At 43.6% G+C, this 17,930-nt stretch overlaps 1 protein-coding gene across 1 annotated transcript in view; it reads right to left on the bottom strand.

Moving 5' to 3' along the window:
• Positions 1-7,613, bottom strand: part of LOC138971296 (tubulin beta-1 chain-like) — a 15,419-nt gene extending 7,806 nt beyond the window's left edge. Inside the window, exon 1 of the mRNA XM_070344017.1 lies at positions 7,359-7,613. Within this exon, the coding sequence (XP_070200118.1) occupies positions 7,359-7,415 (57 nt within the window). The 5' untranslated portion in view covers positions 7,416-7,613. The remainder of the gene's footprint in view (positions 1-7,358) is intronic.
• Between the last annotated feature and the right edge of the window lie 10,317 nt (positions 7,614-17,930).

Genomic DNA, 17,930 nt, shown 5'->3' with positions numbered 1-17,930 from the left:
GAAAGGAAAAAAACTGTCCTGTAAAAATGACGTTAAATCAACGGTGTCAGAAAAAGAGAGATAAAAGAAATCCTCAAATTCCTGAGGATACAGGCACCCCATGAAAGCAGCCACGAACATACTCACAGAGGCACACATGCTTGTGCAGATACTTTGCAAAAATATAAATTGAAAACCTGCATATGTTGTAATTTGTGTGTGTGTGTGTGTGGCTTTATTGAATACTTCAGGCAGTGACTTTCCCCTGTCCAGTTTTCTCTTTCGTCTCTCTTACCCCTCGCTTACCCACCCCCACCCCCTTACCCTCCACTCCCTTTACCCAGCCCCGACAGCACAAATTTGTAATCTGCAAGGCAGAGTACATATTTTCTAAAAGGAAGACTACTCCTCTTCAATTATATCCAGAGATCTTCCAGCTGTTTCCACCATAAGTCAAGTGGTCGAGTCTTATACCCCCTTTCCACACAACCGTTCTAGCTAGGTCCCGTTCCCGTACCGACCAAGGAACGGTGCGGGCACGGGAGGGATCGGGACAGAACCGCAATGAACGTAACTGATCGTTAACGGAACTGCTTTGAACGGTAGGGTCGGTAGGGACGGCTGAGTTTGGGCTGTATGTTCCAATTTTTAGCCGTTCCCCTCCCGATCAGAATGAACGGTAATGGAACCCCAACCCATCGGTAACGCCGAACGCTTGGATCGTTAAAGGAACTTAAAACAACGGTAACGCAACGGTAGCGCTCTCACACACTGAGTTGTCATACCCGCATTCCACACATCCGTTCTAGGTCCTGTTCCCTTACCGACCAAGGACGGCTGCCACTATGGTCAGACGCTGCTGAAAGATGCCAAAAAACGGCCGTTTGCGCAGCGTTCCATCAGTTGTTGTGGCAGCAGTCCTTGGTTGGTACGGGAACGGAACAAATGTTGTGTGGAATGGGGGTATAACTTTTGACACCGACAATCTGAAGAATGAACAGATCTATGAGGTAACCGTCCCAATGGTCCAGGCTCAGGAAACAAAGAGTATATAATTATGGCCTGGGGCGATCATGTAGCTTCCCTTCTTCGTGTCCGATAGACAAGGACAATAAATAGTAGAGCATAGTGCAAATTCATGTTGGCATCTTCTCCACTGTCACTGAAAGCTATAACCCAAAGACTGAAGACCAAAGTGCTTTACCCCACTTCTGACCCGAATCACCCCCCTCCTGCTAGGTACACGTGCACTCAAGTTAACCTCTGCTTTGACCTGTGTGCCAGGAGTCGGATGAGAGAGAGAGAGAGCGCGAGAGCGAGAGAGAGAGAGACACGCACACACACACATAGACAGAGACAGACATAGAAAGATAGAAGCGGAGAGACTCAGAGGGAGACACAGACAAAGACATACATACAGAGAGAGAGAGAGAGAATGAGAGAGAGAGAATGAGAGAGAGACAGACAGAGAGAGAGAATGAGAGAGAGACAGACAGAGAGACAGAAACAGAGAGAGACAGAGAGAGAGAGAGAGAGAGAGAGAGAGAGAGAGAGAGAAAGAGAAAAAAAACCTGTAACTGATCTCGTGAGAACGGTAACAAAACGAGACATGTCACCTCTCCGAATGCATTCCAATAGATGACCGCTCCTGCGGCCAAGACACAAACGCGTGCATATCTCTGCTGTATAGGATGGAATCTTTACGGTCTAGATACAATCTTGACGGGAATATTTTTCAACGGCGACCGCGGTCGGAGAGTTTTCGGCAATTAAATACGTGGCCTATACCGGGCTTGTGCGTTGCTTCCCTCACCCTTATTTTCAATGAGTGCGTAGTAGTGCAAAAACAAACATTGCTTCCAGGCGCCGATCTCCCAGGTCAACGTATGTGCAGACCTGCTAGTGACTTAACCCCCTTCGTGTGTACACGCAAGCACAAGACCAAGTGCGCACGGAAAAGATCCTGTAATCCATGTCGGAGTTCGGTGGGTTATGGAAACACGAAAATACCCAGCATGCCTACTCAACGAAAGCGGAGTGAAGCTGACTATGCTCTCAGAGTATAGTTTGCCAAATGGGCAAACGAGCTCACACGTAACCAGAAAATTCTGGAACGCTGAAGAAGAAGAAGCTTCCAGGCGACAAGACATCCAGCTAAGATTCAATAACTATGTTGATAATGGCATCAATGGCAGACAGACAACTGTTACTCTGCCTACTGCAAAGAACACCCCGTGTTCTGCATAAATAGATATATACGAACGCGTATTAGACCAAGGAACGAACAGCCGATGAAGATTTGATTGCTAGGGTTCCATAAACTCCACTGTCATGCTGTTACGAAAGGAAAAACACAACATTTCCCAAGATCTTTTCAGATACAACGTTAACGACATCTCCGTTTGCCGACCGAAAACAATCAAAAAAAGTTCCCTCCCCTTAGACGAAATTCTACCCTCAAACTCCCAATAAAGACCCCCGATTTTTCTGAACATTTTCAAGGTCGTTAGTGGGAGGTTGTACTATACCTCAAGAGGTTGTTTTGTTTTGTTGTTTAGTTTTGTTTTTTGTTTTTGACGGCATCATGTAACATTCTCTGACGAGCACAAAATTATGTAGGCCTAACACATAGACCAATTGTCACTAAAAGACTAGACTGAACAGACCGGGCAGAATTTTTTTTAAAATCTTTGTGTTCATATCTGAAACTGCTCGCTTTAAACGAATACAAGCATCGTGCTGTTTTATATTTCTGCTCTCTCCCTCTGTTTACAGATAAAGAATGTTTTACTGCGCGGTTAACACTCGGAATTCGCTTCCACGTTGCGTAGAATCCGATTATCGAACACTGAAAAACAGATATGCCTGTAACAAAATCTATATATATATACGACTTGTGTCTGTCTGTGTGTCTGTGTGTGTGTCTGTGTGTCTGTGTGTGAGTTCGCGATGCACGGCCAAAGTTCTCGATGGATCTGCTTCAAATTTGGTGGGCATATTCAGGTAGACCCGGTACAGGACCAACCTGGTCGATATTTCAACACGTGCTCTCAGCGCGCAGCGCTGAACCGATTTTGGTTCCAGCTCAGCTATTTTGGTTCCACCTCAGCTACCCGGGCCCCCATACCGACACACCAAAGCCAAAGTTCTCGGTGGATCTTTTTCAAATTTGGACACCGTATTCAGCTACACTACACAATATCATCGATGAGATATTTCAACACGTGCTCTCAGCGCGCAGCGCTGAACCGAATTTGGTTTTTGTGTTCATTTCACCATTATAAGTAACTCTTCCTTATCTTCTCATCTTCTCCATGTTTTCAGCGTTTACCTCCCTTCCTTCGTATGGTGCACTATAGTATCTTCGGATATTCCCGGCGTTCTGTTACTATTTTTAGAAGGTCACCGCAGTGTCCAGAACGTAAATTGGACCCGTAAATTATCCTCACTGTAAAAGTGCAAAGGTCGAATCAATTTATAGCCACGCGAAAAATACACTGTGTGTGTGTGTGTGTGTGTGTGTGTGTGTCTCTATGTGAGCAACACCTGTGCATTGTTCAGTTCTGTTTGTGATGTGGTCTGGCGGCTTTTGTGTAATTTTATGTACTGGCCTTCCTATGAGAAGCCATAACAGTTCAAAAGGGCTTAGAGATAAGCTCTAACTTGCTCAGTCCTGTTTGAGTGGAGTTCGCCTCCAAAGGTGATTAACACGGTTACATTCGTCGACAAGGATGGGACTCGATATGGTCAGGAATGGCATTATGGCCACTGAATCATTTTCGTTCTGTTCCCATTCCACGAATCTGGGAGGGACCTAAGCTTGGCGGGTCCATTGTTCGGACCCGGCGAAGCCGGCGTACGGCTCTAAGTACTTCTTCCCGGCGAAGCCGGCTACCCGGCGAAGCGGGTATTCATTCTAGTATATATATATTTATCTTATGGTCCTCTCTCTCTCTCTCTCTCTCTCTCTCTCTCTCTCTCTCTCTCTCTCTCTCTCTCTCTCTCTCTCTCTCTCTCTCTCTCTCTCTCTCTCTGCGTGCGTGCGTGCGTGTGTGCGTGCGTGCGTGTTAGTCTGTCAGTCTGTCTGTTTGTCAGTCCGTCTGTCTGTCTGTCTGTTTCTGTCCGTGTGTCTGACCCATTTTGTAATGCGCTGGTTGCTATCAAGAGTCAGCTATTAATCGGCCGGGTGTGACATCTGTTGTGCCCCTTCGTGATAGTTTCAGCATGACACACGTTGCAAATATGCAGTGCATATAATGATTTCACACAAGCAAGTGTTGGCAGTCACTGTTATCAAATGTGTGCAAAAAACAAGGTGGTTACTTTGGTGATTGCTCTTGGCCCGCATAGTTAAAATTGGCAGGCTCTCTCACTATTATTTGTATAACTGTACGTTATTTATTTCCGCCTCAAGCCGGGTAAACAGAAACGTGTTAAAGGCACAGTAAGCCTCCCGTAAACCATCACAGATACTGTCAGGCTTTTACACACAGTACAAAGACCCTTTCATTTAAACACTCGCCGCTTGAGAACATCCTAGGTGCCCTCCGTAAAGAGCAAGCAATTTTGAACGAATTTTTTTTTTTGCGTGGTTTATCTTACCCCTGAGCCATCGTGAACCCGTGTGATCCAGTTTCCTTTTTTCACAATGTAGTCGTCAGTTTGGGATTTGAATGCGACTCGCTGTAAGCTTATCTGCAATAGCACGTTATTATGTACCTCTGAATCTAAACGAAACAAACGGCTGTGATTCACAAGAACTCTAGCGATGGCTTTTGACTGTTCAGAGGAACTGGCGATAGGCATAAACCGTCGTCTGCTACGAGAACCACAACCTTGCGTGACCCTGCTTCCGGGCTTTTCTTTTTCCAAACTTTCAAAACTTCGAATTGTACTGATCTTGTCTTAATGAACAAAGAATTCTTTTATGATTTTAAGAATGTTTGTGTAACAAGCTGTCAATTTATTATTTAGATTTTAAAAGTTAGGTCTAGCACCAAAACGCACCACGGTCCGATTTTGTTATCAGACAATCCACAAAATTATTTTTTTGAAAATTGCTCGCTATTTACGTAGGGCACCTAGGATGTTCCCATTCGGTGAGCGTTCAAATGGAAGGGTGCGTGCACTGTGTGTAAAAGCCTGACAGTATCTCAATCAATCAATCAATCAATAGGAAGCTTATATAGCGCGTATTCCGTGGGTACAGTTCTAAGCGCTTGTCTGTGATGGTTTACGGGAGGCGTACTGTGCCTTTAATAATATGAGAGGATGACAAGATGAAAACACTTGGCTGAGAAACAAGGTCACAACACTTGTAAATACTTGTAGTGTGTGAAGCACTACACTCATTCACACAAGGGTGTACACATTAAGCGTGATTCGCAGCACGAGATAGCAAAAAGGAAGCGAACGCATTTTAAAGCAACATTGCACGCGACGGGAGCCACTTGAAACTGGACACAAGTTTTTCCGCTTTGAAATAAAAAAGTGCATGAAGGTTTTTACTTGTGTCCAAAATACTTTGATATTGTCTGCTAGATAAACAGTTTTACAAATTTACAACTGTTTTTTCTTTAAGCCGAAGTAAACAAATGTTCAAAATCGACGTTTGTTTTTGGATTGTTTTTGGATTGTTGTTGTTATTGTTGTTGTTGTTGTTGTTGTTGTTGTTGTTGTTGTTGTTGTTCTTGTTGTTAGAGGCACACACATTCTCGTGAAAACAATTCGGTTAGCCATCTCGATCAGATCTGGTCAGGCTTTTACCTGTGAGACCATCCCTCCACTTAGTCACATACCAATAATCACCACCCTGACTGCTTGCTAATGGGAGTTCCAGTTTGCTGTATCAACTCGTTTCTTAAAAAGCCACTGATGGCTTATACGGAATTCATTCATAAAAAGTGTCCACTGCAGTGTGCACAAAGAGCACCTCATTTTTTAATTTTGGTATGTCACCAAGTGGAAGGTTGGTCGAATGAAATGGATGCTGCACTGAATGTTGCTCGTCAGTCAATGTAGGCCAGACATAAAACAGGAACAGGTACTGAGTAAGTGCGCATTATGTCCACACAAACACACACACACGGACACACACACACTGTGACACGCACGCCGCACGCACACACACACTGACACACACACACACACACACACACACGCGCGCGCGTACGCACACACACACACGCACACACACACACGCGCGCACACACATACACACGCACACACACACATAAGTCAAGGGGGGAGACAGGACAATAGTACAGAAGCAAAAGTTACTATAGCTTTCAACCTGCAAACTACCGTAACTTAACTCCGCATGCACAGAGATTACAAGCTGAGACGATATTACAAGCTGTCGTCAAAAGACATGAATATTTTCTGAAGTTTTTAACCTCTTTCCTCGGCTAGCCCATAAAAGCAGGCTGTCACTGACATGCCACAGTGATTTTGCCCACACCGTGACTCAGTGAGTCTCGTGGAACAGCCTGCATTTCATGATTGCAAACACCGCAGTGTGTCACCAGCTTAGCCTATTCTGTCTATTCCGACGTGCATGTGCTCACCTTGATGCAGCCGGCGAGATGGGGTGGGGGAGAGGGAGAGGAAGAGAGAGAGAAGAAAAGACTGACACAACAGATAAGAAAGACGAGAACATTCGTCCTTCAAAAAAAAGTTAAAAAAAATAAAAGTAAAAATTGTTTTTTGTGTGTGGTTGTTACATGTAGTCGTCGTCTTTAAGAGGGACTGAATAAAGAGAAATTGTTTCAGCAGAGAAAGATTGAGAGAGAAAGAGAGAAAGAGAGAGCGAGAGAGGGCTAGGGGGCCGGGAGGGAGGGAGAGAGAGAGAGAGAGAGAGAGAGAGAGAGAGAGAGAGAGAGAGAGAGAGATAGATAGAGATAGAGAGAGAGAGAAGAAAAGACTGACACAACAGATAAGAAAGACGAGAACATTCGTAGATAGTAAAAATTAAAAAAATAGTAATAAATTGAAAGATAGAGAGAGAGAGACACACACACACACACACACACACACAGAGACCGACAGACACAGACACAGCGGAGAGGGGGGAGGGGGGGGTTGAGAAGACAAGATAAAGCCGCGATTCTTATTTAACGAGGTTGTTTGAATGAGTAACTCTTTGCGAAGATTAATCTACTACCGGCAAAATGAACAAATAGGGAGGCAGTGAGGAGGGGGGGGGGGAGAAAAGAGAGAACCGTGAGAGGGGGGAAAAGAAAAAAAGATAGAGATGACATGCTCTACTTGCCATGTAACTTGAAGCCACAAACTAAGCCTTTCTTTGCAGTCTAAGATTAACATGACAAATGCAATTTAATTCATGCATATTACAGGAAGACTCGTGTAAGCTTTCTTACCTTGGAGCCTATCTGGTTGCCGCACTGGCCTGCTTGAAGATGCACGATTTCACGCATTGTCAACACGAATAATTCTTCCCACACCTTAACAGCTGTAAATCCCTAATTTGACAAATTACGTGACTGTCTCAATAAAACATAAAAAGTCTCCTGCTAACTCTGCACAAAAACTGAAAACACTTTCAAGACTGTCTAAACCTCCCACCGACTGTGTATCGTCGTTCGTCAAAACTCGCTCTCGGCGCAGCATCAACAGAGCAGCATTCTGTTCCCTGATTGGCTCGTCTCCCCGGTGAGTGACGTCATGTAGGCAAAGCTGTGGTGTGAAAGTTCACCTCGTCTGACAAGCGTGACAAGTTGTAGGCAAAGCAACAGGTTGTTAGAGTTTTCTTGGCCTACCTGTTTGTGTCACATTGCATCTCAAGCTGCTCGTTTTGTTGTCGACCTGGAATTGTAGTCAGTTAAAAGAGTTGCAAAACCTGTGCTATTCAGTTCACTGAGTGGACTTGCTAATTCACTCGAATCACTGCAGCATGCATGACCGAATGAGTGAAATACATCCTGAAAATAATCTGTTTCGCACAGACACACACACACTGACTGACACACACACACACACACATACACATACACACACTGTGACACACACACACACAGACTGGGAACACACACTCATACGGCACCGCACGAACACACACACACACACCACACACATACACACACACATACACACACGCGCGCGCGCGCATACACACGCACTGTCACACACACACACACACACACACACCGGCATACTGACACACACACACACCGACACACACACGGCACACACACACACACTGCACACACACACACACACTGCACACACTAACACACACTGACTGGCACTGACACACTGACACACACACACTGACACACACACACACACACCGGCACACACACACGGCACACACTGTCAGTGACACACACGTGACACACACACACACACACACACTGTCTCAAGGGCGGATCAATTCACTTCAGAGGGGGGGGGGGTTACAAAATGACTGCGAAGATACAAGTTGACGGCGCCGAAGGCGCCTAAGCCTCTAGGGGGGTCCGGGGGCATGCCCCCACGGAAATTTTTTTTATCCAAAGAAGCAAAATAGAGAGCTATCTGGTGCATCCTGAGCCAATAAATTACCTCTGAACCCCCCCCCCCCCCCCTGTTCTTTTTTTGATGTATGTTTTTTGTTGATGTATGTTTGAACTTTTTGGGGGGGGGGTGGGGGGGGTTACGTAACCCGTGTAAACCCCCCCCCCCCCCCCCAGATCCGCCCTTGCTGTCTGTCTCCGTCCGACTGCAACAGGTAAACGAGTCTAATGTTTGCATTCGCACACTGAATGCTTCCTCATATCTTCTTCAGTGTCAGGGATAATGCCGGTGTGACGTTTTCATCTTTCGCCGTGGTGATATTTCGATTCTCGGCCTCGTTGATCTATACTCACGGAATAAAATAACTTAACATGTTTTAAAATTTAATATCTCAAAATCGGAAAAAGTTGCAGGAGAGCGGGGTGGTACGATCATAGAACCATCAATTCCTGAGAAGAGGAAAAAAACCGGAATGTTCTCGGTTGCTTAGTTTTTTCACAATTGGTCCTCAAAGATGCATGGTGTCATTTTGGAGTTTACTAGACTGACGCCTAAGCTTGTCGACGCTGCCGACAGCCAGTGCACGCTGTGTGTGCTGTAAACAGGTAGGCCTGCAACTCTTTGTCTCTCGGGGTACGTCTACCCGTACTTGAAACCTGCAAAAGGTCTGCTGCTGATCCACGAATATTGCATGAAAGTACTACCTTTGGTTTGTCCGTTTGTTTGTGAGTGAGAACAACTCACTAAAATGTTTCTTTCTCTTTGCCCAAAACTGTCCATTCTGTCTTTCTCTTTCACCATGCCACGAACGTGTGTGAACGATAGACTCGTCGCAATAGGGATGTTGAGAGGAGGGATGACTTATACTGATGTTGCTAGGAGATTCGGAGTGACCAGGCAATCAGTGCACGCACAGCGCTGTCAAACACACAGTGCTAAGTTTGTAAACTCCAAAATGACACCATGCGTCTTTGAGCTCAAATTGCAAAAAAACGGAACAAGCCAGACTATTCCGGTTTTTTGCTCATAATGAGCAATTCAACAAGCTTTACGTTGGTACAAAAATCACTCCTGTGTGACTTTTTCCGATTTTGAGATATTACCCGCTATTACGAGCTAGTCGTGTGACAGAGAGTTTTCTTGCACACGAGACTGTAGATGTTTCACGACGGCTTTAGCCGGAGTGAAACAGCAGCAGTCGAGTGTGCAAGAACACTCTCTGTCACACGACTAGCTCGTAATGGCGATTATGTCTCACAGCTTCAACAGAGGAGAGAACAAACACGTTTTGCGTACTCACGCTTGATAAACCTAAACACAGGAGCAGCCATTGTGGAGAGATCTACTTTTTGACGAAAGTGAACGAACAACTATGAATGACGTCTCGGTATATGTGAATGACGTCACAGTCATCGTCACAGTCTGTATCTTTTGAAGCATTCCATTCTTCATGACGTCTTTCTGTGTCTGCATCCGCGAAATGTTTGTTCTTTCCGGGGTCTTTGTCATCTATGTTCAGAACTCTGTCCTTCTAGTTTCAGACTAACAGGCCTCCTGAGCGAGCCACTTTCCAAGGGAAGCTAAACTCGCGTATGGAAACAGTACTGTAGTCTGGGATGCCGTTTTCAGTATTCTCAGCGTTGAAGAATTTGTAAAGAGAAGACACGACAACAGCAGGAGAAATAAAAGTCGTGTGTGCATTTTGGGGCTTTTGGAGGGACGATTTCGAGTTTGAATCCGTTCTTGCACATGCTCCAAAGCGTGTAACATACAATCTTGCACGCGTTTGCTTTAGTAGTGGCAAAGAAGGAAAGCGTGTGACATTATACGTTATTTGCGTGTTTGACCAAAATATGACATTTTACACAGATCGAGACAGTCATTGTTCTCCGAGACCGCGCTAGCGGTCGAGGTGAACAATGACTGTCGAGATCTGTGTAAAATGTCATATTTTGGTCAAACACGCAAATAACATTTATGTATCGATCGAATTCCTTTCAGGTACTTATGACTTTGTTGTTGTTTTGACGATTGAACGAGCACACACACACATGCATGCAACCCACATACATGCAATCAAACACATAAGCTTCATATTTGGGCGTTTCAGGTTGACCGAAACTTCAAAGGAACTACAAAACACACGTCATGTACTCACTTTGTTGTTGTTTTGACATTGAACAGCACACACACATGCAATCAAACACAGTCATGACGGTTTTTTTTTTATTGAGTTCTTTTGAAGTTTCGGTCAACCTGAAAAGCCAAATTATAAAGTTTTGTCGGCCTCTGACGTCACATGACTCAAAGAAGGGAAATCCAATCTCCAATCGATACATTAAATTTTAAACAATGTTAAGTTATTTTATTCCGTGAGTATAGTATAAACTCTACACTGAACAAAAAACCACCCTTCGATAGTACTGATGAGCGACCTTGTGTACCTTACATTCATGGGGCCAAATTTGTCCAACCAATTTTTTTTATTTAACTTAGAAATTTGATTCATCCTAAAATGTTTCCCTTCTTACTCAAGGGACGTAACCACTCGGTACACGTTTTCGAATAAATCGATTTGGGGGCTGAAATCTATTACATTTCACCACCAATTTTCTTCACATGCAAGAAACTGACATGCTTTTCGTCCATAAATAATTTCACTTCTTAATTTTACCAGGAAACAACATTTCAGTCTTGAGTATATATCGAGGGGGAAATATGTACACAGGCGAAAGATGAAATCGTGACACCGGCATGTACGTGCATTACCACGTTGCCAAGGATGAGGCATGCGTAGCCAAGGCCACAAGTCTATATCTCTAGACTGATGGCCCCGTTCCCAGGCTAAGTGTGCGTATGACGGCTTACTAGTGCCAAAACCTCATAATTGTAATTATCAAGGGAAAAAGTAAAGTAATTTTCCCTTGATAATTACCATTTTCACGTGTTTATTACTTATTTTCCCGGGAAAATTACTAATTTTCCCGGAATAATTACTAACTTTCACCTGTTAATTACTAATTTTTAGTTTTGGCTCACTTCCTGACGGATTGCTAGTGCCAAAACTAAAAATTAGTAATTTTCCCGTGAAAATGAGTAACTAACAGGTGAAAACAGTAACTGACAGCGTTAATTAGTAATTATCACGTGATAATGGGTAACCCCAGGTTTTGGCACTAGTAAGCCAAAACCTCATAATTGTAATTATCAATTTCCATTTTCACGTGTTAATTACTAATTTTCCCGGGAAAATTACTAACTTTCACCTGTTAATTACTAATTTTTAGTTTTGGCTCACTTCCTGACGGATTGCTAGTGCCAAAACTAAAAAATTAGTCATTTTCCCGTGAAAATTACTAATTATCCCGTGAAAATGAGTAACTAACGAGTGAAAACAGTAACTGACAGCGTTAATTAGTAATTATCACGTGATAATGGGTAACCCCAGGTTTTGGCACTAGTAAGCCGTCATATGTGCGGCCTGCATGTATTGGGCTGTTGAGGGCCCTCTGTGACTCATCTGATTATCTTGAGAAGAGTCGTGAGGTGGTGTTTAGTGGAACAGTGGAACGCAGAAAAACAAAATCAAAATGTTAGATGCATGCCCTCACCCTTGCTCTGCCTATCTGTCCGTCTGTGCATTTCATTGATTTGTAAGCTTATTTTATGTATCTTTATTTTATATTATCTGTTCTATGTCAATGTTTATGTAAGCAACTGTGTCTCTGATCCGGCGAATGCTTATATATAAGTTCCCTGCGTGCCACGGTGCGTGTGTATGGTATCGCGACAACCCTATGCGCTTTGTACCTCGGTACTCATGGTCTTCATGTCGATATAAAGTGGTGTCCTTCCTTCTTCCTTCAAATGTGGTATACATGGTGGCAGACTCGGAACTGTGTAACTTGCTTTGATTCGTTGTGACTTGATATATATAATGCTGGTTTTCAATTTTGGCCATCATAGCTGGACTCCGAACACTTTGTTCACATCACGCCAAACTCAACGCGAAATTTACGTGAAATTTACGTGAAGCTCAACATTACCCTTTCTCAATTGTGAATAGAGCTCAACTTGGCGTTCTTTTCTTTATTTTGCGTTCTGTTCTTGGCAATATGTTTGTTACGTTCAGTATTTCCCATAAAAACGCGGAAGACCGTGATTAAGTCAGTGAGCTTTCTTTGTCTGTCTATCTATCTTGTCTGTCCGGGACCGTCTGCCCCCTCCCTCTCTCTCTCTCTCTCTCTCTCTCTCTCTCTCTCTCTCTCCCTCTTCCTATCTCTCTCTTTCTCTCTGTCTTTCTCTATCTGTCTTTCTCTTTGTATCTGTCAAATGTGTCTCTCTCTCTCTCTCTCTCTCTCTCTCTCTCTCTCTCTCTCTCTCTCTCTCTCTCTCTCTCTCTCTCTCTCTCTCTCTCTCTCTCTCTCTCTATGTTAGGCGCCATTTGACAATTCGACATTAGGCGACATTTGGAATTCATGTTAGGCGACAATGGAAATTCGGTGTTAGGCGCCATCATTTGGCAATTCGACATTAGGCGACATTTGGAATTCTATGTTAGGCAACAATGGGAATTCGGTGTTAGGCAATATTTGGCAATTCGACATTTGGCTAAAGAAAAAATTCTAAGTTAGGCGACAAAATTAATGGAATTCGATCTTAGGCGACAATTGCAATTCGGCGTTATTCCGCTTACCCGAAAAGACAAGGCCTATCATGAAGCTGCCAGTCGGCAGTGAAGTAGGTCTGTTGCTGTCTTCCCTTTTAAAGACTTTACAAACAAACATACAAATAAATAAACACAGAAACAAACAAACAAGATTGTCACGTGTGGGATTGTTTGTCTGTCCCGGCATCTATCTGTCTGTGCTCGTGTCTCAGTGTATGTCTACCAACCAGCCACGCTGTGCCTTGGTGCGTGGGTAGGTGTGTGAGTGTGTGTGTATGTTTTTTTTTAACGGAATATATTCTACTATAGTGTACGTACCACAGCCTACACAAGGGGGGTTGTATAAGACCGTGGGTGAGTGAGCGATGTTTGGGGTAACCGATACTCGAGTCTGCTTGCTCAGTATACACTGTCAACAGCGCCAAAGGTCGTCGTTCCTTCAGTTGAGTCATACGGGATCCTGGCCGGCACTAGTGTTCTCATCGTACGTGAGTTTAGAGGGCCCCAAAGGGTTTAAAATCGTGATCGTGATTGGCGATTTTTGACCTTTCTGTGACCGTGATTGCCGAAATTTCCATTTCTGTGATCGTGATGGGACTTTGCCCGTGATCCGTGATGACAAAAAAATCAAGTCTCGTGATCGTGATCGTCATTTGTTTTCGTGATCGTGATGGGCATTATTGCAAAGCATTTTATTTTCAACGTACATTTTTCACAGCTGTCTCACTCTATGAATGATCCTCTATTCGTCAAGATGTTCGTGATCGTGAAAACAAAAATCAAGGTAACTGTGATCGTGAAAGCTAAAATTTCCCTTCCCGTGATCGTGATGATACCCCCCCTTTGGGGCCCTCAGTTTAGCTAGATCTGGTCGTTTTTTGGGTGTTAATAGGGCTTGATTGATGTAAACACTGACAGTGAAACAGGGATATGGGCGGTCGAAAGAAAAACTCTCTGTTCTTTTTCAGTGATCTTTCTACCTTTCTCCGTCCCTAGACCGCTGAGTCACAATCAAACGACACACACACACTGATACACACACACACACACACACACACATACATACATACACACACACACACACTCACACACACACACACACACTGTGACACACACGCACACGCGCGCACACACACACACTGCACATACAAACACACACACACACACACACTGACACACACACACACACACACATGTACGGATGCAGACTGCAGGGGCCGAGCGGTCATCAGAGATGGCGTCTGCAGAGTCACCAACCCTCACTCACACGGGACCGCTTCCAGACAACCACTTCAAGATACAAAAATGTACGGTTAACATGGTTAAAATCTTTTCTTTTTTTTTACTATGTGCTGGTATCTCGCCAACCACCAATGAAGGAGTCCATAAAATTCTTGAAAAATCCTGTTACTAATTTGAAACACGGCGAGTACTTCTTCTTCTTCTTCTTCTTCTTCTTCTGTGTTCGTGGGCTGAAACTCCCTCGTACACTCGTGTTTTTTGCACGAGTGGAATTTTACGTGTATGACCGTTTTCGGAGGAAGCGGCATGCTGGGTATTTTCGTGTTTCTATAACCCACCGAACTCTGACATGGATTACAGGATCTTTTTCGTGCGCACTTGGTCTTGTGCTTGCGTGTACACACGGGGGTGTTCGGACACCGAGGAGAGTCTGCACACAAAGTTGACTCTGAGAAATAAATCTCTCGCCGAACGTGGGGACGAACTCACGCTGACAGCGGCCAACTGGATACAAATCCAGCGCGCTACCGACTGAGCTACACCCCCGCCCACACGACGAGTACGAAAATGCTGGACCCAGTTCTCCAATAACTAAAGAGCAAAAAAAAGTGTGCGAAGGTTTTCAATTAACTGCATTTCTTTATCAATGTGTCTACATTTTTACTCAACACTTCCTTGATGTTGAATTCAAATGATCTCTGGTTTCGCTATCCCACCTGTCCAAAGTTGACCGAATTTTTCGGCTGTTTTGGGCGTCTCGCGCATGTCTTGGTTTTTCGTGCACAGAAAAATTCTATGTTAGGCGACAATGGGAATTCGGTCTTATGCGACAATTGGCAATTCGACATTAGGCGACATTTGGCATTCTATGTTAGGCGACAGTGGGAATTCGGTCTTAGACGACATTTGGCAATTCGTCATTAGGCGACAATGGAGCAATTCGACGAAAGGCGACAATTGGAATTCGGTGTTATTCATGTTACCCCTCTTTTCACATGAGCGTTAACTTCTCATTTTGTTTCGAACACTCCTTGCATTGATCATGCAGTTATTTGTGTAATGAGTAGATGACAGTAAACATGAATTGCAGGCCTTGTCCGATCAAATTACCAAACAGAAGGACTTGCATCAGTTGAAGAAACGATAAAAAAAAAAATTAAAAACCAACAGAAGGGGACGTTTTTATGCACCTCATTCCTCAACAACTTCAGTCACAGTACAGAGCTCAGTTTCGGTAAGCCCACTTCGTCAACATCACGGGCCAAAGAATCTAGACACAGCCATCGTCGAACGCTGAAGAAGAAGAAGGTAACTCCGCCAGGTTCATTTATGCTACCGCCGCGTCGTGCTTGCGTCCCTTTAATCATTTTACCAAAGGATTTGACTGACAGTGTGTGTACAATGTGCAAACATTCCGCGGAAATTATCTGCTACGGAAAATACAAAAACTTAACAAACAATAATTTGCTGAGTTAATACAATGAACAACTGAACATCATGAAACAACCCGGTTAATACACTGAGAAACAAATGCCGGGTTTCCAACTGAACTTGCCCCATAATTCATGCGAACTAAACAATCGTGTAAGCGACGAATATGCTGTTTTCGTATATATATATATGTATATGGTAATTTTAACCCACACTGACAGGCACAAGATATCGCCCTAGGTACATGTGTATTTTGTACCTGCGATGAATACCAGATATAACCAATATTATTTTCATGATGAACATCGTATTTTTTTACGATTTTTGTTCTGACAGATTTTTAAGTTCATATATTTTTCCTGAGTACATTTGTGTTATTTTTACATAATAGGCAATGCTCTTCCTCTCGTGTTTTTTTTTAATCATGATTTTTTTTGTCAGTAGTGAAAATAGTGATTATCATCAAGTTCTGTCTCCGCCGGGCTCAGTGATTATGGCTAAAGTCTACTCCTAGCAAAAGTGACAAAGCTTCTTTTTTTTTAAAGTGATTCCTTCAGTAAGTTCAGTCAAGGAGTGCTGAGATCAGTAATATAATTAAAATAGGGCTTAAACATGTCGTGCCCAAGGGCGGATCTGGGGGGGGGGGTTACACGGGTTACGTAACCCCCACCCCCCCCCCACCACCCCAAAAAAGTTCAAACATACATCAACAAAAAACATACATCAACAAAAGAACAAGGGGGGGTGGGGAGGGTTACAGAGGTAATTTATTGGCTCAGGATGCACCAGATAGCTCTATTTTGCTTCTTTGGATAAAAAAAATGTCCGGGGGGGCATGCCCCCGGACCCCCCTAGGGGCTTAGGCGCCTTCGGCGCCGTCAACTTGTATCTTCGCAGTCATTTTGTAACCCCCCCCCCCCCCCCCTCCAAAGTGAATTGATCCGCCCTTGCGTGCCACAATATACAAGATAACGACTTGACTGAAACGCGGGAGTATGAGGAATGCGACTTTTCCACAAAACCACTGCTGATGACTGACATTTCTCAGATTCTATTGTGGACATGTCAAACAAATCAACTATTAAAGCCCTTATTTTTAAGATAATGTATGAAACTTGAAACTTGAGTATGGGGTATCAGACTTCGAATCACCACTGACAAAATTAGTAAAGTTGAAAAGAAGAACATGTTTGATTTTGTGGTTTCCGAGTCAATAAGTACTTTACGACGGAATGCTGACTATATCTTTTAAATTTGAGACGCCGATTGAGTTATTGTTCAGTGGTTGTGGTTTATTGTGCCCGGTTGTCTTTTTATCTATGTGACTAGTTTGCTTGTTCAAGTCACTTCTTTGTGTGTTTCTTTCTCCGTTTAGTCAGTGTTTGTTCAGTATTTGTCGTTTTGATACAGAATCACGAATCAGTATTAGCCACTAAAATTTGGCCCACGTCAGGTTGTTTAGTAATGCACACACTAGCGGGATTCAAATTCATAAGATTGTCACAGTTTTGCTTGTCAGTTTACATTGATGTAGCCTACGCGCCGCTTCGAGACGGCGACTCCCCATCTCCTGTATCAGCCATGTCCTTCCGTTTTGTCTAAGTAATTATGTCAGTATTTTGTCAAGTAAATTAATTAATGGGACATGGTGGGGTAGGGAAGCTGGGTAGCAGACTGAATAGTAACTGACACGATAGTGTCCGTTTCTCAGTTGAGAGAGAAAGAAAGATAGAGAGAGATTGACACACATAGACAGACAGTCAAATGGGAAGGAGATGTCTGTTTGGTTGGTAGGTTATTGCATTTGTTTTGGATTTTTTTTGTTGGGTATCATTCAGTTGACAGAGAAGAGAGGAACCGGAAACAGATGTTTGATTATTCGAGTCTGCTTAGTTGGTGGGTTATTGTTTGTTTGTTTCCTTGTTTGTCTGTTTGGTCGGTCACGGTTTTTTTCTTGTTTTCCAGCTGCAGCTCTAGGATATATGTAGAGTCAATACAGATAATCTTTTATAAAAGTGCCGCTACACAACTGACTGAACATTTTACGTCAGTTACAAATCACAAAGCCGTAGACCGTAAACGATAAGCTTGGGCA

This window comes from Littorina saxatilis, linkage group LG1 (assembly GCF_037325665.1).
Source record: "Littorina saxatilis isolate snail1 linkage group LG1, US_GU_Lsax_2.0, whole genome shotgun sequence".
Lineage (NCBI taxonomy): Eukaryota > Metazoa > Mollusca > Gastropoda > Littorinimorpha > Littorinidae > Littorina > Littorina saxatilis.
This window is presented reverse-complemented; position numbering and strand designations above follow the sequence as displayed.